This window comes from Erigeron canadensis, chromosome 2, assembly GCF_010389155.1.
Source record: "Erigeron canadensis isolate Cc75 chromosome 2, C_canadensis_v1, whole genome shotgun sequence".
NCBI classification, from domain to species: Eukaryota; Viridiplantae; Streptophyta; class Magnoliopsida; order Asterales; family Asteraceae; genus Erigeron; species Erigeron canadensis.
Genome location: NC_057762.1, coordinates 5,320,303 through 5,346,060, shown reverse-complemented (window position 1 = coordinate 5,346,060; position 25,758 = coordinate 5,320,303). Strand labels below are relative to the sequence as shown.

Below are 25,758 nucleotides of genomic sequence, written 5' to 3'. Positions count from 1 at the left end.
GAATAGTCATTGCGACGGATTGCTTTGCTAATTGTACCGACGGTGTTAGGCATCATGATCACGAATAAAAATGGGAACCATGGATGGTCATCCGCGAGTTCTTGAGGGTCTTTTTGGGTGCTCATTGTGAATAATGGGTTGCTTGTTAAATTATGTGTTGTGTTGAGTGAGGATATCTTTTGTCACAAATCCCATCCCTTATATGTATGGCACTAAAGTGAAATGTCATGGTCACCAGGTACCTGAAAAGTGGTTTCTATGAAATTTCTTAGTAAGATGGAACTCCTTTCTTCGGATGTAAAGTGAAAGAACGAGGAAAATGATGGTTAATATGTCAATAGAATAAAAATATATATTACTTTGAATTAACCAAAATGCCTTTATTAAAGTGAGGGGATAAAACTCAAAAAGATGTGATTATAAATAACTACAAAATTTGTTATAATTTAATAAAATAACCAAAATATAATTATAAACCACTCAAAAATAATATTCAGCAGGTATTTTGTAACAAAATATAAATTTAAAGTTTATAAACAATAAAAAATAATATTAAAGTATCACAAAAAATATAAAAAAATTCAAAAAAATAAAAACTAAAAAAAACCGGTTTTAAAGTTTTGAGTAATACATGTATATATTATCCGCGAAAACCGGATAATACATGCGCTAATGAATAGTGAAAATGCCGGTTAAAATATTGGGTTAGTTATACCGGAACACTCTCCGATACCGGTAATACCTGTCGGAATATACCGGTATTTAAAACATTGGATTGATATTTAGAAACTTGAGACTTAAAGTTTTGAGTTAAAACATTGATGTAAGCAAAATGTTTTTAACACTAAGGAGGTGGTATTGAGAGAATGAGATTTTTTTTTCCCCAGAAATTCATGTCAGTTATACGAAGAGGCAATTTCGTTAGGCTCAAATTTACCATAACAAATAAAAAAGAAATAAAAGAAATTGTACGGAGGGGACTATTTTCGAACAGCATGGTGTTTCCAGGAACTTTGTTCAAAAAATTTGTAAAATTAGGAAAAACCCGTGTCTAAGACATCGGTCTTAAAAAACAACCCAAGACAGCAACTCGAATACCGCTTTTCACCTATGTGGCAACGATTTGGGTTATGGGAAGATAATGCAGGTGTCCAAGACATTGACACGACGTTTAAGACGCTAGTTTTACTTAATTTTCACCAAGGCCGATGTCTTAGTAACCCGTCTTAGCATTTGCTTCGAACTTTTTTCATTTTTCATTTACACGTCGGAGAACCAAAAAATTCATTACATATGTTTTTTTATAGTATATTCAAACAACAACTAAAGTATGAAAACAAGCAATGACCAAGAAATCATATATTTTATTTCATTGAAATCAATTTTCAATAAAAAGAAAACATTTATCCTTAAGCTATTAGGGCAAACAAGAAGAATACGGAACAAGATGGTAGATGTGTTAATAGAGGATAAACGTTTCATTTGTGTAAAAAGATTTGAATGAAATAAAATGTATCATTTCTTGATTATATATTACTTGTTTTCATACCTTTGTTTTGGTTGATTATAGTCAAAAAAAGCATATGTAATGAATTTTTTGTGTTCAGGACGTGTAAATGAAAAAGTTCAAAGTAAGTATGCTAAGACCGGTTACTAAGACACTAGTCTTGGTGAAAATTAAATAGGACTGGTGTATTAGATGTCGTGTTTGCCCGAAAAAGTGAAGACCGGTGTCTTAGACACCAACGTTAGCTTCCCAAAGCCCAAATTGCTGCCATGTAAGTGAAGACCGGTATTATAGTTGCCGGCTTTGGTTGTGGTTTTTATAAGACCGGTGTCTTAGACGCCGGTTTACTTATTTATACAAACATTTTGAACAGAGTTCACAGAAACACCGCACCAAGTCTGACTAGTTATACTCGTAAGATTCAAATATTGATAAAATTTTGGTCTAAAAACGGAAGAATAAACCGTCGAAGCCATAGGGAGCCTTCTGAAAGGCAAACCAGCGGTCAAAGACGTACTGCTTGTTTAATGATGAGTGTAATTTCGACGACGTGTAGAGGTGGAATGGTAAATGGGTTTGATTTTCTTATTATGTTTGGTTACCATTTAAGCTCTATTTCTGACTAGTAAATTTCTTCAAGCAAATCAAAGTCATAATATGTTAAAAAAGATTATTTTTTTGTCAAAGTCATAATGGTTCCTAATCTATTTATACATTTGTATTTTTATAAATTCACTACCCCGTATATTTTTGGTCAATGTACTTTGTATTCCACCTACCAATCATAGATCTCTCGTTTAGGTGAAAGTAAAGCATGTCCAAGTTAAAGGAAAATTTTATGATAAAAGATTTTGGTTTGAACTTCACACAATATATGTTACAACCTACCCAAGTAGATGAAATTGGATGATCATAGTACCATAGTTACCTAATTTTAAGTGTGTAAACGGATTACGAATCATGTTTATATTTTTTAAAGTAACTAATAAGATTATAAAAAAAAAAAAAAAAAAAAAAACACGAAATCAATTTTTCTCTTCTTTTTTTTTAACGAGGACTCGTAGCTACTAGACTAGGTATATATGGTGGTGGTTAAAACGAAACTCCGTGTTATGGCTAGAAGCATGGAAATGGTACAATATTTGTGAACTATCAAAACAACTAACAGAACCTAAACGAACACGAAGCGAAAGACGAGTAATTAATACGAAAATATCATAAGCTATATTCTATTAATCATATGAAGGATAATCAAATTGATGACAAAGGCGAAACAACAGACGAATCATATAAATCCCGGTGAACAAACCCATAATTCCGCAGCATTTGATCGTCAGCAAAGCTCAAAGCCTTGTTCATGGCATCGCGACAACGATCTCTAGTAAAGGACACGTTATGTTTCCCATTACACGGTTGACAACCCGCGAAATGAGTCACAAATGGCCTCCTCCATCTTCCAAACTCATCATAACCCGCGTCTTTCAACAAGGCTTCGCGTAACATTCCATATCCCTCACTCACCTTCTCGGCATGCCTTCGTCGTAACATCCTCATTCCTGGCTTGTTCTCGATTTCCAAATACGTATATGTTATATTCGTTAACGTATCAACGATATCGACCCAGTACCCTTCTAAGTAATATCTAGTCTCTATAAACATTTTTTTCCCATACCATGACCATTTTATATGTTCCACATACAGTAAATAAGCTAACGCGGTCTGATCAGTAGACTTGTGCCTAAAAACTTTTAACAAAATTCTTTCCCATTTATCGAAATTTGGAGAACTTGGGCCCATATCGGTCCATTTCTCCAAAAATTCAAGTGACCACTGACTGTTTCTAATCAGAATTGACCCAGCATTTAACCCGACCCAACTTCTTTTCTCATAAACTTCTTTAGGCCAACCATGAACAATAAAATTATAATCTTTATACCGATATAACGGTAGCTTAAACTCGATATCGGTAATCACCGTGTCTTCATCGAGCCACCAAATCCACTCGGCTTCCGGATGAGCCATCATTGCGGCTCGAACTGCTGGTATTTTTCCCCAACCAAACCGCATATTTGGGTCAAGTAACACATTATTGTAAAATATATCGTAATTATGTATACGACAATAATCTACTTTGTTACGAAAGGACCTTAGTAAGAAATGGTCTCCTGCCGGGTTACTACATGGGGCAGGTTGTGACCCGGTTACTATAAACACTCGTTCTTGCGACTTGGGCTCAAACGACGGGTGCAGTTTGAGCCAAGCGTGTCGTTTTTCGTCCCAATTTTTTATCGATTTGTTCATTGTGTAGCCAAAACTTGGGTCATCGTAGAAACTTGAGATAAGCGGGTCGAATTGAAGGTCTAAAGGTGATTCGGGCTGGTTACAGGGCTTTTGTTGAGAGACCATACGGATTAAATCAAAAGTAGAGAATAAGAAGACGACCGAGAAGGCCGAGACGGCTCCGGCAAGAAAGATGGAGAGGCGATCAAAGTTGGGCTTTCGAGAGCTGGCTTGTGAGAATGCAACCATTTTTACTGATTCAAGTGTTGTAGCTTTTCCACAAGTAATGATATATGCTTAAATACCATGCGAGTTTTTTTTTAATATACTTGTACTTGCTTATATCACAATTAAAGATAGATGGATGATATATTATATAATTAGATATCGACATGTTTGTACGACATAATTATACATAGCATATAGGAAACATGATTATAGAGATAGTAATCATACGGATTAGAAGACAATAGATGAACATATCTGTAACATCCAAGATTTTTAAGGTAAAAGAAATTAACTCCTTTTTATAGTTTTAACATTAAAGTAATTTCTTAGTATTTTATTTTTGGATATGGGGTTAATTTAGTTGGAACTTTAGCGGATAGCGGGTATCTTAATACCAAGAAAATCATATGGGACGTGGCATCTCCAAAGAGTGTCAGCCCTCTTTTTCTTTTGAGTCACCTCCCACTTCACTCATTCTTCTTCTTCTTCTTTACTTCATGCATTCTTCTTGCTTTCACTAAATCAAAGTTTAATCTTCCAAGCCCAAGATAGAAATCAAAATAATAATCATCATTAACAACTCTTATCAAACAAGATTAAAAAGTTAGGGTTTGTGGATTTGTGGTGGAGGTGGCCGAAATTTAAGAGGAAAAAGGGGAAGAAATTGTGTATTGAAAACCCTAAGTAATTGTCTCCTTTGTTGAGGTAAGGAATTTCCCCAATTTAGCTTTATCTTTTCTTTTGAAATTAGGGTTCATGAAGGAACCCAAATTTGGGGTTTTACTAGAAATTGGATTGTGGTTAATTTTTCCCCAATTCCTTAGTTAACCTAGTTGTCATTGAGTTATATAATGTGTTTGATTATGAAATTGATAAGTTCTTGTGATAATTTGGGTTAATGAGAAAAGATGAGTTTTTCTAGTTATTGAAATAATGATGAAAATGGTAGAATGAGCTATCTAGTGTTATTGTATGAATGAAAGTAACTCAATGACAAATGGGTTGGGTTTTGGGATTAGAAAAGGCTAGTAATTGAGTATGACTAGGTTAAGCTAGTCAAATTGTGAGTGAAAGCTTATGCACTTTATGATATGATCATAGGTTGAGCTTGTTGAGCATTATTGTTTAGCTTTGTTGTCTTTGTTGCGGAGGAGGTGAGTATACTTGCATACCTTTGTGTATACGTTGGGTCAATTACCATGAGATGTGAATGTTCCAAGCATGGTAATTGATTTGGCGTTTGGTTTATGAGGCCTAAGAACCCCGATAGTTGATCGATTGAGGTCTAAGAACCTCCTGTGGCCTAAGAACCCCGATAGATGATCATGATTATGTTGTTTAGCTTATATGGATCCATATATGTATTTGTTAGTGTGCAAAGTGAGTATGTAAATGTGACACGACGATGTCATAGGTTACATTTGAAAGTCTTTGCACTTGCCTTCTTTCGTATTCATAAATGTATGCAAGCATATTCACTAAGCCTTTGCTTATATTTTAGTTGTTTACCCTTTTATAGGTAGTTCCGGAAGGAACTAGAATTGTGGATTGAAAAGAGTTGATTTGAGCCCGAAGTTGGATTTAGCAAGTTCTTGAAGGTAATTAGGTCATTTGCGGATGAATGACGATCTTTTGGTAGATACTTAGAAGTCCCACACCTTTTGGCTTTTGGTACATTGTTTGTTGATGGTCATACTTTTATTAAACTTGTGTCTATGATCAGGTGTAAAGATTTCAATCAGTTGTGAAGTTGCAATTTTTGGTCGAAACGGTGTCAAAATGGGTAAATGACCCGTTTGATGGTATCCATGATTTGTGAACATGTTGATGATGTGAATTTGTTTAAAATGTGTCTTTATGTGTCTTGAAAATCTTAAGAATGTGTTGTATGAAGTTCATGATGTTATGGGAAGGTTGCCATTTGGTTTATGTGTTAAAATGGTTTTGGTTTGCTGATCAGGTAACCCACTGCGGCGCAGTGGGGGTGGTTTTTGCCCATTGCGGCGCAGTGGTTTTCCTCGTCTTTGTTTTCAGTTCCTCCCACTGCGGCGCAGTGGGGGAGTGTCAAACGCACTGCTGCGCAGTGGGGCTTTTTCCCATTATGTTCCGAGGATTCCCACTGCGGCGCAATGAGGAGTTCTCGACCCAATGCGGCGCAGTGGGTTATAAAAAAAAAAAAAAAATCTTGTATTTTCGGTTTATCGAGTCTAGTCCTTTCAATATCCATTGGTATGATTCATACACAAATAAACGCGTGCTTAGTTTTGAACACTTAATACGTTTATTGAACCTAAAACGTAGTTTAAAATATACATAAAGTAAGTAGTCACGAACGTATATAAAAACTATATAGCAACTAAGGTCGTGTTTGATAACATCGAATGATTAAACTGAATAATTCAAAATCCTGAATGGTTCAAAAAATGATTTTAGTTCTAATGAAAATAATATATTTGATATCTATTCTCAATGAGTAATCTGAATGGTAAAATTTTTTTGCAAATCTAAGCTCCATGATTTATTCCTAATCCAACTTGCACAACTCTCCGATTTCAATACCAAGTAGTTACCAACCATAGTTATTGATGTAAAATCAACTGATTTACAGGTAGTCATTCCTCCGTTCCTTTAGTCTTTTCAACGGACTTGAATCTTTAAGTATAAAAGGGCTTAGTTGAGTTGGATGATAGATTTTGTCAATTATTTCGCCAAGTAAATGCATCTCAAATGTTATTAAACAACAATAATCACAACATAATAGACCCTCAAAAGGGTTAGGAATAGAATCGACCTTACATTTTTTTATTTTTTTATTTTGAAAGATGAATTTCGCTTGAGAACTTCGTGTCGCGATTTGACAGCGGGAGGTCTAACATACGTTGTCTTATCCAGGTTCGCGTTAGAGAGCTCACTCGAAATAGAAATGGCTATTTCAAATACCCGGTGGAGGAAACCCCCTACTAATCCGCCCGAAAGCACGACGATCAATAGGGGTAAACCTTGCCTTCTCAGACTTGAACCTGGGTATACCCAAGCCAAGTCTTCATAGACGTTTATTTATATTAACAAACTGTTGATTGTTAATAAAGCTCATGCATTTTTTTCGTTTATTAATGCAATGTTAACATACTTATGTTTTCCTTAGTATTGAACTAAGCTTACTATAATTTTTTTTATTTCAAATCGCCTATGTATATTTTGACACATAAATCATCATGCACAAAGCCACAAGTATATAGAGCAATATACAATACGTTAAACCTTAAACTTCACGGTAAAATGCGGGTAATGATTTGTCAAAACTCTTTTTGAAGGCTGCGGACTAAAAGAAAAAGGAGTCAATATCATCATCATGTCATGTAACAATTGTTATTTCTTCCGATTAACAATTGTTAGTTAATTTTATTTGATGAACTTTACTTTCAGTCATATAAACATTGATCTTTTTGGTTAATGATTCATATGATTGATTGAGTATTAATTCACTATTATTTGATTTGAATTTTCATAAGACAATTTATTGCGAGTTAATGATTTGTGTCGAGTCCACTTGGATTAGAGATTAAGACAGGTTATCTAATTAACATAGGTTGTGCCCAAAACTGTTCTTGTCAGCTGATAACATTATGTCTATTTAATTTAGAATAAATATTCGGTAAAGTTTATCAAGTAAATTATACAGCATTTGGGATTCGGGAGGGATACACTTTTATATTATTGTTTACAACTTCTATTTTTCATTTTGTCTTGTTTCATTAGTTTTCTGTTGAGCAAGTATTGTGTCTGCCAGTTATGTAAAACTTGATTCTCTGTGACATTATACCTGAATGTAAAATAACTATGTGCTTATCTAATAACTCGTGTAACACTTTAGGTTAATTACATACTTATTAAGATGATCATACATCAAACTAGTTATCTTAAGAGGATTCCTCACTATAGACATAACAATAGTCGTTCTCGTTAACAATGAGGTTACCGGGACTTAAAATTATGATGTCATCATAATTAAAAAAAAATATGTTATGACAAAGTTATATAGATGATGAAAATGTAAAACACCATATATGAATTATTAGGGTGTTTAAAAGAAAATAGAAATATTTTCTTCATCGAATTATGACATCATAAAATAAAAAATAAAAATAAAGTTAATTTTAAGAAAAAAGTTTGTTATAACATCATAATTAAATAAGTGGAAAAAAGTAACTTTAAAAGAAAATTGGGAGGTGCTATGTAAATAATTTCTATAAAACGAGCATGATACTCGCGCAATGCGGCAGTGGTGGTGGGGAAGTCGGTTTAGTGGTGTCGGTGATGGTACTATTGGTGGTGGTAACGGTGTCAAGTGGTGTAAGTTGATATAATTGTGATAGTAGAAATTTTTAGAAGATAAAGGTTTAAAGTGCTAATTATTAAAATAAAGATTTAAAGCGTAAATTATAATTCATTAAAGGCTAAACATAAAAAGTTAATGGTAATTTTGATAATTCATGAAAACGAACAAGACTCGAAAACCAATTAAAACGAAAAAGTTGGAAATTTTTTTTTTTTTACACGCAGACTAATACTCCACAAACTAGTCTACAACAGACTAATACTCCACAAACTAGTCTACAACAGACTAATACTCTATATACTTCTGCACAAACCCATTTCGACCTAAAAATTCATTTCCACATATTAACAACTAGTAAAACTAATCACAAACACATTTACAAACTTGTTAAAACCTACCACAATACAACTAATCCATCAACAACCAGAATTCAAAAAGCATTTGACCAAGCATAATCATAAACAAATGTACCAAGACATGATCATGAACAACCAAATATACCAAGAGCCAAAGTCAAAAGGGATTACTAAGTATCTATACAAAATGATCCATTCTTCATTAATGGCTATACCTTCAAGTCTTCCAAAGAAACCTTAACTTCAAACTCAAATCAACAAACCTAGTTCCTTCTTCCGGAACCACCTATCAAAATGGTAAACAATTAAAAAGTAAGCGAATGCTTAGTGAATAAACTTGCATACAAATATATATATACGAAGGAGGGCAAAAACACAAAAGACTATCGCATGTAGCCAATGATACCGTCATATCATCACTTGCATACTCACTTTTGCGCTAACAAAACATACATGGATCCATATACGCTAAACAATAATCAAAGAGGTTCTTAGGCCTCATTTCAACTCAACTATGGGGTTCTTAGGCCCCGGCCTCAACATTAGGCCCTAACGCCGAATCGATTACCACATATGGAATCCACCATCATATGGTAATCGACCCAACGCACATATAAGAGTATGCAAGAGTACTCACCTCCTCCGCGACTAACAACAATCAAGAATGCCACAACAAGTGCAAAGCTTTCAACCTAACAAATCAACACAATACGCATAAGACTTTATTCACAAAACTTGGCTAGCTCACCTAGCCACTAACAATTCACTAGCATTCCTATCCATTCAACTCATTCTCTTTGAATTGGCTCAAACCCAATTTCTTTTACAAAACTCTACCTTTCAAAATGATCAATCACAATTATCTATCATTTTGCTAAAAATCTCATTTTACCACCATCATGTGACCAATTCATCTTTTTGCTCAAAAATATCAAATTCTCATTTTAACCATAAGGATCACTAACAACTCAATCATTAGCCTTCCTAAACCCAAAACCCAACCCATTTGTCATTAAGTCACTTTTACATCAACAAAGTCATTAGGTAGTTCAACCTACCATTTTCATCAATATTTCAATAGCTAGTGAAAACCCAGCTTTCTGATAAATCAAAATCATCACATGAGCTTATCAAATTCATAATCATACTCAACACATAACTCAATGACAAACTAGGTTATCTAAGGAATTGGGGAAAAATTACCATTATCCAATATCTATCAAAAACCCCCAAATTGGTTCTCTCCATGAACCCGAAATTAAAAAAAAAAAGATAAAAGCTAATTTAGGGGAAATCAATACCTCACAACAAGGAGCTAAAACAAGACTTAGATGAAAAATTCTTCTTCCCTCCTTTTTCTCCCTTGAATTTTCGGCCACCACTATCACCACCACAAACCTTAACTTTTCAATTTAGGTTGATTATCATTGTTATTTGGAAAAATTGATTAATTAAGATAAACACTCTTGAAGAATTGAAATCACACTACTAATCTCCTTCCTTTTTCCTTCTTGGATTTGACCATACACCACCACCACACACACTATTAATTTCAATCTTTTCAATTTGAAGATGAAAGGAAGATTATTGTTAGTTGTTGTTGTATAATGATTCTAAAATTAAGTTGAAATGGGGTATGAATTGAAATGGAATTTAGATAAAAAGGTAGGAGGAATCAATGAAGGAAAAAGAGAAAATGGGTGAGTCATAACAAGTACATAGCTGGCACTCCTCCTGAGTGTCACGCCTCAAAACACTTTTTGTGGGTATTTTACCCGCTATCAGCTAAAGTTTCAACTAAATTAACCCCCGACTCAAAAATAAAATACTAGGAACTTAATTTAATGTCAAAACTACAAAAAAGGGTTAATTTATTTATCTTTAAAATCTTAGGGTGTTACAATTTAAAGATCGAATTACCTAATATAAAAAGAGGTTATTTCTTTTATAATGAATAAAGATATTTATGTTATGACAATTTTGTTTTATTTAAGATAAAGATAGAGATGTCAAAGATTCTTGTAACTTGCTTATAAACATGAGTTAAATAAAGAAAACAAGAAAATCGTGCATGTTGTGACTAAATAGACGAATGAACGTATATAATAATAAAGGGTAAGAAATTGAATTAAAATTGACCTTAGCTCAGTTGGCAGAGCGTTTGGACTGTAGATCCTTTGGTCGCTGGTTCGAATCAAGCGGGTCAAATTTTTTGTAAGAATTTTAACTTTTTATTTTCTCGCTTTGTGTTTGATAAAAATTCGAAACTAAACGTATAAACATGTCACCCTCATAAACCTTTTGACAGATCCCACAAAAATCATAATTACCACTTGATTTACTTTCCCCGAAAAATAAATACTGAATAACAGTAAAATTGAAATACCCTTCTTCGATACTACAGTAAAACCCTTCCTCTTCCGTTGCGTTTAGCCGTTTATACTCCATCCCTCGCTCCCTCCGGTAATTAATCACTTTCACTTTCTTTTCTTTTCTTTTATTTCTTTATATAATTAAAAATTATTTCCCTACTATGCATTTTGTTAATCCATACCTGTTACTTTTTGATTTACCAATTTCAATTGTTTCATGTTTATATATCGATTTTTATTTTTTATGTTACTTGATAATAAATTAATCTGAGCCAATAAATTAGGTTTTTATACAATTTATCTATTTATATATCAGCCATTGCTCTAATAATGAATTTTATCCAAAATCTTTATTTCATAATCTTTTTAGTATTATAATCTGTTAGATTGAGTATTTATAGGGGTGGTAATCTTGTGTCGTCTAGATTGACAGGTTCGTATGTCTGAAACCTACCCGTTTCGTTAATCATGTCAAAAAGCAGAAGCTAAGCCCGACACAATTTGTAAAGGGTTGTACTCGTGTTGACGCGTTTTACATGATTAATATTATAAGTTCATTAATTCAAATGAACACAATAAATAAATAAATAAAGTAAGTAGCACCCAATGTCGTCTTCCATGTGTTATGGGTCCAAATACCATCTTCGACAGTGTGTGTGGAGGTTGAGATGTAGACAACCTTACCCTTACCTAAGAAGGCGGAGAGGCTGCTTCCTGTTTCTACCTAAGGTAAAAAAGGACATTTGGCTTGCCAGGCATGAGGATCGAATCCTTGACGTCTGTCTCTACAGTCATGGGCTCCAAGTCTCCAACCACTTGATCCAACCCCGTTGGTTTGAATGAAAACAATAAATATTAGGGTATAAAGTATAAATGCCCATAAAATACTTTGAAGATATGCAATTGTTATTCAGGGATACACATGATAAGAAAACATGAAACTGTTAATGTTTTATGAAGAAAGATTATATTTATACTTTAGATGGGTGGGCGGATTGTAAGAGGATAGGAATGACAACACAACCTATCTAGTAAATGTGTTCACTCATTTGATCCTAAGCCCAAACCGACTACCCATTTATTTTCATGTCAGGTTGGAAATTGCCACATGACTAAAGTATGTTAGTGAGGTTAGAATAATCTTTACTTTGTAAGTTTTAAATGAGTTACGCTTTTAAACTATTTATGTTCGGAATGAAAGATATTTGAAGGTAATTGGATCAGCACACTGAAGCGTTCTTGGTGCATAAGGTTACAGTATGGCGTATGGAGGTGCAGCTTCAGTTCCAGCTGCAGCAGCAAGTGGTTCCTCTGCAATGAAGCAGGTGAAACTGGACAAAGAGAGTGAGCTCCGGATTGAAGTCAATGTTAATACATCTCTCCGTCTCAGGTTACTAAACGGGACGGCTGAGATATTTGGCACCGAAATGCCACCAGAAAATTGGCTCACCTTCCCACCAAGAATGAAATTTGCGGTAAATAAAACACAAACGGACTCCTTGAAAAAAAAAATTCCTTATCTATGTAATTAAATATTGAATATATCTAATATTTCACTCGCCTTATTTTGGAATTTCAGATATTTACATGGCACGGGGCCACGATTGAAATGCAAGATAATACTGAAACTGATTATGTAGCAGACGAGGTAGGATGCCAATCTGAAAAGAAGAAAAAAGAAAGGAAAGATTCATTGTATTTTTACTTACTCAACGTACAAGAAGATTAATTTCGTCTTTGTTTTTGTTTTGATATAAAGACACCAATGATTAGTTATGTAAATGTGCATGCTGTACTTGAAGGACGTAGAAATCGCGCAAAAGCTGCTGCTAGTGATACCGATGCTTCCCAGGTTATTATCTTTGGCTTCTTGTTCTTTATAGCAGCATAAAATAGTTAGGTAGTTTGTGATTCAACCATTACTTTTCCCATGTAAAAGTAATAGAAATTTCACTGACTTTTTTTTGAGGGCCTTGTTGAGTGCACTCCCGATCTGACATTGGAATATGTGTTGTAAAATTGGCGATATATAACATTATTATAGGCTACTTCCTCTGTTGCCAGTTTGTCTTAGAGTGGAACTCACTGGCCTTATGTCAAACTAACTGGCCTTGCACATTATATGCAATTAGTTTACTTAAGTTTGCATGTCAGTTTATTTGTTGGATTTTTTCTTTTGCTTACTGATCACAAGTTTTCTTGCTTTTTAGTCACTTCTCTAGTTCTCTGTCTGCACTTTCTACTTGGGTTTAGATGAATTACTATTTTAAGGCGATGAAGAAATCTTTGCACTAGAAATAATAGAGTTCAATTTTTTAAATGTGTACTTTATAACTTATTTGAGTTAATCTCTATGGTCATAATGAACCCCGTTATGTGTTCAGGGTCCCAGGGTGATTGTAGTTGGTCCAACAGACTCTGGAAAAAGCACTTTATCAAGAATGCTTCTTAGTTGGGCAGCCAAACAGGGATGGAAACCTACTTTCGTGGATTTGGATATTGGCCAAGGATCTATTACCATCCCCGGGTGTATTGCAGCTAGCCCAATCGAAATGCCAATTGATTCAGTGGAAGGAATTCCCTTCGACATGCCTCTTGTTTACTTTTACGGAAATAGTAATCCAACGTAACAATATTTTACTCATTCTGTTCCTTAATATATACAATCTTCATTTGTTTCCTTAACAAGTTAACATGATGTTTGGTTCGAGTTTGAAATTTGTGTTTATGTTTGGGGTGATGCCTATAAAATTGAAAATTGTCCATTCTCAGTCGAAGGCCAGGTTTAGAAAGCCCTACCCATTCCAAGTGCAAACCAATCACTACTGCATTTTTCTACTGCTTCTCATTTTTTAGGTTTATGAATTTTTGTTTCAGCTTCCCTTACCTTTGCATTTGCAGTCATAACGCAGATCTTTATAGAGTGCTTGTAAAGGAGCTTGCACAGATCCTGGAAAGGCAGTTTGCCGGAAATGCTGAATCTAGGGCAGCAGGCATGGTCATCAACACCATGGGATTTATTGATGGTCTTGGTTATGAGGTTTGTTCTATCTGGTCTTCTTTTGGCATATATGAATATATGATACTAAGTATACTTACCAACTTTTGGTCTTATGCTGAATAAAATAATACAATGTCTTGTTGCAGCTTCTTTTGCATGCAATTGATACATTTCAAGCCACTGTTGTTCTTGTTTTGGGTCAGGTAAAGACTTTATCTAGTTTCATATGCTGTTTAAGTAAATGTGCTTGTGTACCATGTCATCATAAATTTTGATGGATTTATTCTTCATAATGTTATAATCTTGTCCAGGATAAACTTTGCAGCATGTTAAAAGAAGCTTTAAAACAAAAGCCTAATGTGGATGTGGTGAAACTTCAAAAATCAGGTGGTGTTGTGTCTAGAAATCAAAAATTCCGACTTAATTCCAGGAGCCAAAGGATAAGAGTAAGTTTAAACTTTAGTTGAATGGAAAAAAACATGATTTTTTTGGGTACGTAGCTTTGTTTTTTATTTTAAACCATTTAATATAGGTGTAATTCGACCATCAAAATGGGTTCTGCATTATTTTAAACTGGTTGAAAAAAATGTTTTAGTTAAAAGGGGAACATGTCAAATGCGTGGATTGGATCTAATGGGTTAAATGTTCAATCCAAAGTCTGTTTAATGGATAAACCTTCTTGATACTTAAATTAAAAGTTTGCTGGTTAACATACCAAGCCTGTTATAACCTGTACTGAAGATGGCGTGATTCAATCCTATTCTTTCTGATTTGTTTACCCAGCCCCTACATTTTGCCTCTTAAAACACCAAGTTTTGAGAACTTGTCCATACTGAACTCTTAAAATTCATTCTCTAGTTATCCCTAAACCAAAGCTTACTTCAGCACTGTAATTACAGGAATATTTTTACGGTCTCTCAAACGACCTTTCCCCGCATTCCAGTACTGCAAATTTAAGTGATTTGGCTATCTTCAAAATTGGCGGTGGACCACAGGCTCCAGCTTCAGCTCTGCCAATTGGTGCACAGCCTGTGGCTGACCGTATGAGATTGGTTCCTGTGACTAACCATAGCGAATTAGTGAATCAAGTTCTTGCTGTCTCATTTGCTAAAGAACAAGATCAAATCCTTTCAAGGTATTCCCGAGTCCCAACCATCCAACAATTTTAATTAAGCATTATTAACAAACCTCTGACCAGGTCCTGTTTTGTTTGAAATCCCATGTTGTGCCCATACACAAGTATATTGTTTCTACAAATCTGGAACCCATTTAGACTCTTGTAAACTAAATGGATGATTTTCAGTTCTAATATATGCTAAAATGAGTCTATTTGGCATAAATCTGTGGTCAACTCAATCCAACCCAATCCATTCTAACCCGTCCCAAAATTCTCTCTGTTCCAGCATGTTATCTGACCGACCTTGCCTTGAAATTTGTTACATATAAATGATAAGGGGTTCTTAGTTCTTATGGTGGTTAATGTTTTCCACTATTTGTTCGTGCAGCAACATAGCTGGCTTTATTTGGGTCACTGATGTTGACGCTTCAAGGTTTGAACTTAATTTACCATAGCCATTTTTTACTGTAAGGCCTTTTAGAACTAGCACACATGACTAAGTCCCTCTTATCTACTATATCAGGAAGAAAATCACGTATCTTGCACCATCCAGTGGTGAACTTCCGAGTAAATACCTGTTAGCTGGAAATATAACGTGGATAGATACCTAATGTTTCTTATCGTATCCGTTAAAATTTTCTACTGTAAGCTCTTACCTTTTTCTGGCCTTTATTGTTTATTTATCTATTTTGCAAAATAAGCTTTTACAGTTGGCTATATGTTTCATTATTGTAGCAAAATGAAGCTTATCAAGAAAACCTGCATAGTGTGTGCAATGAAGTATTTTGCAGTATAGTGTAACAATGTGACGTTTGATATTGGAGTTTTTTAGATTTAAAAATCGAGCTAAATCATATACATTATGTCGTGCTGATGCTATGGGGAAGATTGTAGTGCTGGTGCACGTAGTTTGTGGACTCAAGTCTTATGCATCATTATCTTTTTATATTGAACAGCTTTTCGGCTGTGTATTTTTTATCATACATGTTCAAAATAGCATATGATATATTGACAGTCGAAGTGTTTTTGTCACCATTTACTTTTTGCATACATTTTGTGTTAAGATACTTAGGGGTGCTTGGTTGGAGCTAAGTAATGTCAATGGGAATGGCAAAGGGAATATAATGGGTATCTTTTAGTATTATCAAAGTTATTGATAGTGCTTGGTATAAATGCAATACAAAGCATATGATATAATTACAATTTATATAAGAGTTAATTAATGAAATGGTACCTAACGTTTGTACTATATTATTAGTTTCATACCTTTCCTTTCGTAATTACGCTGATCATATCCAACGTATGCAAATTTCCACTTGGACCATACTGGAGGCTAACGCCGTCACGTGGCCGTTAAAAACCCTCTCACGTGACTTGCACGTGAGGGGTAAAGATGTAATATCGCGTTTATTAATTACTTAAATGGTACCTAACGTTTGCACGATATTGCTGATTTCATACCTAATTTATTTCTTAATTACTTAAATGGTACCTAATATTTAGTTATTAATTTTATATTTTTTTCTTTTGAAAGGTGAATTCCGTTTTAAGCCAATGTTTTAAAAACTGGTATTTTAGCCATACTGGTGGGAAATTTTTTTGGTCTTATCGTTATTACCGAAAATACTGGCCGGTACGACTATTTTTAATTTGTTTTATTTTTCTTCTATGAAAAATTTCCAAAACTTGTTTATATTTAACGAAAATAGTCAAAATGCACTTATAATCCAGTAAAAAATAATACAAAATAGATTTTTCATAACAAAATATAAGTTTAAAGTTCACAAATAACCAAAAATAGCAATAAAGTATCATAAAATCAATTTTTAAAAAAATTCAAATTTTCTATTTTGAAAATACTGGAAATTCCGCAATGGTAATACCGGAATATTCCAGTAATACTAGAAATACCAGTCGATATTTACTGCGACACGAAGCTTAAAGCAATGTTTTAAATACCGATAAATACCGGCCGATATTTCTGGTATTACCGTTGCGGTATTCCCACTATTTTTGAAAAAGAAAATTTGAATTTTTTATAAAATTATTTTTATGATACTTTAAGACTATTTTTGGTTATTTGTGAACTTTAAACTTATATTTTGTTATGAAAAACTTATTTGGTATAATTTTTTACTGGATTATAAGTGTATTTTGACTATTTTCGTTAAATTGTAACAAGTTTTGAAAAATTTTCATAAAAGAATAATAAAACAAATTAAAAATAGTCGTACCGGCCAGTATTTTCAGTAATACCGATAATACCAAAAAAAAAATTTCACACCAGTATGACTAAAATACCAGTTTTTAAGACATCGACTTAAAATGGAATTCACCTTTCAAAAGAAAAAAAAATAAAAAAAACTAATAACTAAACATTAGGTACCATTTAAGTAATTAAGAAAAACATTAGGTATGAAATCAGAAATATCGTGCAAACGTTAGGTACTATTTAAGTAATTAAGAAACGTGAAATTACATCTTTACCCCTCACATGCAAGTCACGTGGGGGAGTTTTTAACGGACACGTGACGTTAGCCTTCAGTATGGTCCGAGTGAAAATTTGCATACGTTGGGTATGATCAGCGTAATTTCGAAAGGAAAGATATGAAACCAGTAATATGACGCAAACATTAGGTACCATTTCAGTAATTAACTCTTTATATAATAATAATATATTTGATAAATAAAAACATTGATCTCGATGCCTAGTGATATATATCCGTTTAATTATATACACGTTATGTTGATATTATTTATTATTATTATTATTATTATTATTATTATTATTATTATTATTATTATTATTATGAATATTGAATAAAATAAATATGGACATGCAGTATGGTAAGTTATAAAATGAAGATATGAACTGGTAACTGCTCAAGAGAAAAAAAAAAGGTAGGTAATGGATTTTTAATACCCCCAAAATTGTAGGTAATGGAGTATGATCCAATTTTGAGTAATGATTGATTATATTATACTTAACCAACCATGTTTTTTCATTACCTTTGCTATTCCCCACCCCCAAAACCCCCCAGACACCCCATTAGTGGTGTAATTCTTTTACTTTTTACCACGATCATGGTTTATAAGACCATTTCTAATCATATCTTTATCCTTAAAAATAGAAGAGAAAGAATATGTCTACTTGCTACTATTTTTTGCCATAAATAAATAATTGAAAAGTAGTTTTGTAATGAGATAACAATTAGACCCATTGAAGTTTGTCGTCCTATATATTTGTGTTTAGAGGTTAATACAATTGGTAGAGGCTTGGGTTGAACTGAATCTTTGAATTAAAAATGAGAATTACCTAAATTACTTGGACCATTGTATTGATGTTTTGGGCCAACAGTTTAATGTTACTTGAAAATCAACAACATGCTATCTTAAATATTTTGCGTCAGGACTCAAGGTATTTATATTTGTAGTAAAAAGCAGAGGATTTGGAAATCTTATGGTCATAATATTTTTGTTACGTTATACATTTTTCCTTAATAGATAATGGTTAGGCGTGCTTCTTAGAAGTTGAATTTGGAGATGCAATAAAATAATTATTGCATATGAACTAAATGATAAGATGACTATATGAAATATGATTCAATATTTTATGGCACTTGACCAGAATAGCTGAAAATTTGATTCGTATGTACTAATACATGTTGATCGGTTGTGTACCTTTCACCTCACCTCGACGGCCAAGACCGATAAATAGTTGATTTGTCAGGATGAGCTCCTCACTATAAAAAGGATGATCATTCAATCCAAGTTCTATTCTCACATCCAAAGTACCCTCTAATCCACAACTCCACAAATCACCACTGACCCCTTTCATTGATTTTTATCTATTCTTGTGGGTTTGCTTTCTAACTTAAGGAGACAATAAGTTGATTTGAATCTAACCCTTGACAAAGTAAATTCTTTGCATAAACTAAAGTCAAATAATATTAACATTCAATTTCTTTTAAAGTGCATTTTGACCATAAATCAATGCAGAACATATAAGTCTAGAACAGTAGTTTGGTAAATATGAAGTCTTGTGAAAATAATTTCAGTATTTGGGCTTGATCTTGTTTCAAAAGGTGCGGTCTATGTTCTCTTTTGCAATTCTCTTAATCTTTATTACGATACTAACATGAGGACCACAATGTTTTAGTCATTCAAAGCAATCATGTTTTATATGGTTGTATAATATAGGTGTTCGGTTGCGTAGAATATAATGAAAATGTGAGAAAATGGATGAGGCGGACTTCTTTCGTTATGTTAGCACTTGATAATGGAAATAGGAAAAAAGTTATGTGATTGATTTTCAATCTCTCTGCTCTCTATAAATTGTATTCTTATTATTACATTTTTGCATAGGGTTTTATATATTAATTTTAATTATTTATTTTAGGATAAAGTAAAATTTTGTTTACTTTCTGCATTTCTTTTATGATTTGTCTGTATCAAAACAACGAACATATCCTCTTAACTAAATGTTTTTCCCCCACTATTTTCATTTTTAGTTATGTTTTTATTATTTATGCTCCCTCCTACCAAATACCCCTAAAAGATTCAAATTATAGAAATCCGGATTTTACCTTAATAATAAACAAAATAACCAACATGCCATTGATTTTCCTACTTAATAAACAAACAAAAAAAGTATATATAGAAAACTAAAGTTGTTCCATAAAAAATATTTAAATAAATTTTGATAATCAATAAATCAAATACACGTGAACACGTTTTACTTTTACTTTTGAAAATAAATTTATACGAAACAAAATTGTTCGCGACTGTTAACATATACATTGTTAACGGTAAAAAAACTTATCATCTTTAAAATTTTAAATAGAATAAATTAAACATAAATTGTTTAATAGTTTTTGAACAAAACTTTCATCTGAAAATATAACATACATTAAAAAGTGTTTTCATGTTATTAGTTTAAACTCGTGTGTCACAAATTTTAGTCTAGTATTTTAATAGTCTAAATTTATTTATTTGGGTCATACTTGGGTGATCAAAGATTTGGTAGTTGGTCCCTTTCAACCTTTGTTCTGAACCAGTTCGAAACTTTGACATTATTCTAGATATGCCAGCTTGAATCATTCTATGTAAAAAGGTATTCTATTCGAGTGATACTGATGGCAGGTAAAACGTTTAGTGCATCAAGAGTGAGCAAGTGAGCCTTATGGCGTTGACACCATTTTCAATTTCAATTAATACCTCAAGTGAGCACATAAAATTGGCATGAGTCTCCCGATAATAGTTTGAGCTTTGAGTAGACATAAGTTCAATTCTGAAATAACACCAAATTTTACTATTAAATGTGTCGTCGTGGTTATTGGTTGACAAATTGATGGAGTTTTTTTCTGAGTCGTGAGACTAAGAGGCATAAATCCAAAAGCGGATCTACTCTTTCTAAAAATTGTACGAATATAAAATAAAAATAAGAAGATATGTTTTTTCACATGTGTGATTTCATCCATAACTTACTAATTTAAAAGACATTTGATGGTTATTTAGTCATAATTTATCTTTTTCCAACGTTAAAAGATGCAAAAATAGTTGGCATATCGAAAGAATGTCATTCATTGTGTTGTAGATCCATAAACGACAAAAAGGGAACAACTTGTGGTAGAGTTAAGTTTATTTTTCAATGAACATGTTCACATGTCATTCAAAGGACAACATAAATGCACTAAATAATAACTTTGAACAATCGGAAAGTCACATGACGATGATAAAAATATTATTGATATCTAATAACTTTGTCTTGAAGCATCGTGATATTTGAATATTATATTGTTGAAGAGGTAGACAATAAAAATAATAAGCTAAAATCAAATAATCAATAGAAAAAACCAATCGTAGTGGTTTGGCGTCTAGGAAGCTTCGGTGGCGATGATTTATGTGTCATGTTAAGACACATATTTAAGTAGAGTCTTATGAGCAGTCACAGTACGAAGCGATAAGACAAATTTGAAAAATCGTGAAGTGAAACGAAAATTAAGAGGAAAACAAAAGAATAAAATTTTTGGAAATTTAATTTGTTTGATTAATTTATCCCCACAAAAAAAATATATTATCAAAATGTCATTTTCTTAAGTTATATCAAAATGGTATGTAATTTTATGGCTTCACTTAATATGCATAAAAAATTTATACGTTTTTATATCAAAAAGTTCACCCCTGAATATTATGGTAAATACAAATATACAATTATTTAATGCACCTTAACAACAGCCTTTAGGGCTTCATTTAACAAAACCCTAAAAAAACGGTTTTTTTTTAATCGGGAACCACGATATCCGGGGACCCATCATATGTATTTTTTTTATTTTAAAAAAAAGGTGAATTTCGTTTGAAACTTCATGTCGCGATTTGAGAGCAAGAGTTCTAGCATATGTTGTCTTAACCGGGTCCGCGTTAGAAAGCTCTCTCGATGTAACCCCTACTAATGCGCATGAAGGCACGACGATTAATAAGGGTAATCCTATCACTCAGATTTGAAACTGATTATACCCATGTCAAGCTCTTATCAAATAAACTTTCTATATTCACCCTAAGGCAACTTTTTGAATGAAAAAATGTCCTTTCAACCAAAAAAAACAATAAACTAATGCTCATAAATCATATTTATAACACTATTCTACAAAATTAATATATACGCAAAAGCTATAATTTGAATTATGACAAATATTTCAATATCCAAAATCATTTGATTAGTTGTTTTTGACTGTGATCATTCATGAGTCGTGACAAAACTGAAAATGATGGCTAGTCTGTATCATGTACCTGATACATGGGATGATATTGTAATGTATGTAATTAGGGCGGCTAAGACTAAAAGGTATTCTGCATTTTGGGACGAGGGATTTACGTCATATGATACTTCAAGTTATATCATCATAATAAAGGTATGGTGCATCTAACATCCTTAATGGTGTAGGAACTTTGACATATGACGACCGATTTATTAATTTTAACTAATTAAGTTATTAAATGACAAAATAAAATGCTACATTATTTTATCTTAAAATAATATGGTTTTATATAACATTTCATATATGGATACCTTAAATAAATTAAAAAAGAAAAAAAAAAAAAAGTTTTACAAAGATACACAACGAATTGCCACCCCCCTCCTTACCCCACCCCACTCACCCGGCAACCCTACTTACCGAACGTTGGTTGGCGGATGGATGGTGTTGCCAACTCTATGACTGTGTTTTAGGCTCAATCCACCTCCTTAACTGTTTCACTATCTTATAAAAACCTAAACTCGATCAAAGAAGTAGTCAATATGAAATGACGACTGTCCAAATCCTAATTATCAAACTCAATGAGTCAAAACAAATAAAGTGAAAATGAAGCGACTTGATAGATGCCTCAACTTTCCGAGTCAATGCAAGTCACGTTTCGAGTCGGTGCGAGTCACATTTTGAGTCGCAATTAAAAAAGATTAAAATTTTTTATAAATTTTTTTTATACAATATGCTTCTAAATTTGATTTTATTTCAATATTAGTTTTTTGCTTTTAGCTTAATATATAAATATCATTTTATGTTGATATATTATTTGACATTCTGATTCTTACAATTTTATTTACGTTTCAAATTAAGATTAAAAATTTACCGATTTTCCTTTTCGGCTACATACTTATGCTGATTTTGCATTGCCAATGTCGCATCCCAATCTTTCCCAACATATAAAGAAAAGGTTTTTTGATATATCAAAAATCGATATTGAAGAATATGCCGCACACCTTCTTCACGTTACAAGTAAAAAGATTCCAGCACTTATTCCAAAGATTCTACCGCTTGATAATTGCAATGTCGACCAAATGACTAATTAACGTTTCCATGAAGCTATTAATGTGAACGGATCTCGCCATGTACACTAAAGTTACGATTATTTAATGAATATATTTTACTGTACTAAATAAAAAAAGCAGCCTAGTCAAATGGATTGAATCGGCTTAAAATAATAAGTTGATTACATCAATGGTCCTTGACTTCTTGTGTTTATCTATATTTCTCCGATCCAATCTATGAGTTGTTCTTTTCACATTTTTTGATTTTATGAGCCATTTTTTTGTTTACAAAAATTTTATGAGCCACATAAACAATTTTCAGTTCATATAATTTCTGGTGTGAAAATACTTACTAGCTTTATCCATATTTATTGTAAATTTTAATACATATATACATTGAAAAGGCAAAAGAAAATTACTCTATAGGTACGCTATAAAATTTAATGAGATTGGGCTTTTGGTAATAAGCTTACGAAGTTTTTACTTTTAACATGTGATTTTTTTTTTTAATTAAATTTTTTTTTTTATTAATATTTTTTTTTTGAGTAACATCATTTTGATGCATTAAAAGTCTATAAAACTAACATAGTGCATAACTATATTTAATTATTTAAGTGTTTAACAACACATTGGCCTGTCAAAATCAAGAAAATCATGTTTTTTGTTTTGTGCATCCATCTTGGATGCATATTTTTCAAAACGATGCATCCACCAAAAAATGTGTTTTTTTCGATTTTGACGGATCAATGTGTTGTTAAACACTTAAATAATGAAAATTAGTTATGCACTACGTTAGTTTTATGGACTTTTAATGCATCAAAATGATGTTTTTTAAGTGTTCTCACCGTTCTTATTTTAAAATTGTTCTTATTTGATTGTTCCCCTATATATATATATATATATATATCCCCTATATATATATATATCCCCTATATATATATATATATATATTGGTAATCAAATGAGAACCAACTTAAAATGAGAACAAATGAGAACACTTAAAAACTACATTTTGATGCATTAAAAATCCATAAAACAAACATAGTACATAACTAATTACCATTATTTAAGTGTTTAACAACACATGAATCACTCAAAATCGAAAAAAGTCACCTTTTTTGTTGGATGCATCATTTTGATAATATGCATCTAAGATGGATGCACAAAACAAAAAAGTTATTTTTTCGATTTTGAATGATCAATGTGTTGTTAAACACTTAAATAATGATAATTAGTTATGCACTATGTTAGTTTTATGGACTTTTAATGCATCAAAATGATATTTTTAAGTGTTCTCATCGTTCTCATTTTACCATTATATGCTCCAAGTCACATTTAATCAAACATATTAACACAAATATATATATATATATATATATATATATATATATATATAGGGTGACAATAAAATGAGAACCAACTTAAAATGAGAACAAATAAGAACAGTTAAAAACTACATTTTAAAAGTCCATAAAACTGACATAGTGCATAACTAATTATCATTATTTAAGTGTTTAACAACACATGGATCCGTCAAAATCGGAAAAAATATTGTTTTTTGTTGGATGCATCATTTTGATAATATGCATCCAAGATGGATACACAAAACAAAAAATGTGATTTTTTTAATTTTGAAGAATCAATGTGTTGTTAAACACTTAAATAATGATAATTAGTTATGCACTATGTTAGTTTTATGGACTTTTAATGCATCAAAATGATGTTTTTAAGTGTTTTCACCGTTCTTATATTAAAAGTGTTCTCACCAGAGTGTTATCATATATATATATATATATATATATATATATATATTACCTAAAGGATTTGATATTTGAGATGCATCATGAACTAACACGTTATGGATTTTAGCTTAATGATGAATTATCTAAAGATTTCATGTGAATGAGTAAAATACTCGTCTTTTTTAAAGTATTAAATAGAGAAGTTAGTACTACATTTTTTTTTATATATTACTAGTTACGGTAGTTTAACATAGGTATTTCTAATTTGTGCACTTCAGTGTATAACTTAGTTTGCCATCAACGAACACATTGTTTCTCAAAAGTACTCAATTAAAGTATTTTTAACATATATTGATACGGGTTCTAAAAATTAATAAATTTACATACCAATCCTGGCCTATATAGTATTTTTCGGTGTTTGTGGAATTTTCACGATATTATATCCGAAAATTAAATAAAGTAGGTATCGGTCCCGATCCATGAAAGATTAGATAACACTTGGTTTTGTATCAAAATCAAAATGATATCGAGATGACGGATCAAAATTTAACTTAACATACGCTAACTATTCTTATTATCACACTGATCTTAAGTTCATTCACACACTAGACAGAGAAGAAAAAAAAAAAAAAAAAAGGAAAAGTGAAAACTTGGGCCGCAAATCCCACCAGTCGACTTAACACAAGAAGACATGAGTCAATGAGCCGACTTTTCTTTTACTACAGTCCAAACCAAATGACGTATTCCATGACACAATACTAATCTACCCCGCACGTGGGGTCAACCCAACCACACGTGTCATACTCTCATTCATCAGTCGACTCTCTTTACTTCCCCTAACCTTTTTTATTTGATATCAAAAAAAAAATGAAAGGCTGCGTCAATAACAACAACCCTTCTTAGCCAAGCAAATATCAACATTTTTCCGCTATTTCCTGGAAGCATCTCACGTTTTCATCCAGATTCAACCCCCCACGTGCCATATCGACCTCTATATATACTCTTCTTA

General features: G+C 32.4%; 2 protein-coding genes across 5 annotated transcripts; one reads left to right on the top strand and one right to left on the bottom strand.

Annotated features, from left to right (window-relative positions):
* Nucleotides 1–2,693: 2,693 nt before the first annotated feature.
* On the bottom strand, nucleotides 2,694–4,069 carry LOC122589821 (putative glycosyltransferase 7). The gene has a single exon (XM_043762143.1). The coding sequence runs from the start codon at nucleotides 4,034–4,036 to the stop codon at nucleotides 2,759–2,761; it is 1,278 nt and encodes a 425-aa protein (XP_043618078.1). The 5' UTR covers nucleotides 4,037–4,069; the 3' UTR covers nucleotides 2,694–2,758.
* A 6,968-nt stretch (nucleotides 4,070–11,037) lies between these two features.
* Nucleotides 11,038–16,235, top strand: LOC122587176 (protein CLP1 homolog). 4 transcript variants are annotated; one of them, XM_043759270.1, is made up of 12 exons: nucleotides 11,038–11,173; nucleotides 12,341–12,557; nucleotides 12,662–12,730; nucleotides 12,842–12,934; nucleotides 13,467–13,708; nucleotides 13,984–14,122; nucleotides 14,230–14,286; nucleotides 14,395–14,529; nucleotides 14,983–15,218; nucleotides 15,589–15,633; nucleotides 15,724–15,844; nucleotides 15,936–16,235. In XM_043759270.1, exons 2-11 carry the CDS (start codon nucleotides 12,342–12,344, stop codon nucleotides 15,809–15,811), a joined length of 1,320 nt encoding a protein of 439 aa, XP_043615205.1. In that variant the 5' UTR covers nucleotides 11,038–11,173; nucleotide 12,341; the 3' UTR covers nucleotides 15,812–15,844; nucleotides 15,936–16,235. The 4 variants fall into 4 exon arrangements, with proteins under 4 accessions (XP_043615205.1, XP_043615203.1, XP_043615202.1 ...); XM_043759268.1 differs by having other exon boundaries at nucleotides 12,334–12,557; XM_043759267.1 differs by having other exon boundaries at nucleotides 12,284–12,557.
* Nucleotides 16,236–25,758: the final 9,523 nt, after the last annotated feature.

Excerpts from the sequence above, each read along its gene's own strand:
- LOC122589821 (XM_043762143.1), bottom strand. The coding sequence starts at position 4,036 with ATGGTTGCATTCTCACAAGCCAGCTCTCGAAAGCCCAACTTTGATCGC.
- LOC122587176 (XM_043759270.1), top strand. The coding sequence starts at position 12,342 with ATGGCGTATGGAGGTGCAGCTTCAGTTCCAGCTGCAGCAGCAAGTGGT. Across the intron at positions 12,558-12,661 it reads CACCAAGAATGAAATTTGCG|ATATTTACATGGCACGGGGC; the intron begins GTAAATAAAACA and ends TTGGAATTTCAG. Across the intron at positions 14,123-14,229 it reads TTGATGGTCTTGGTTATGAG|CTTCTTTTGCATGCAATTGA; the intron begins GTTTGTTCTATC and ends GTCTTGTTGCAG.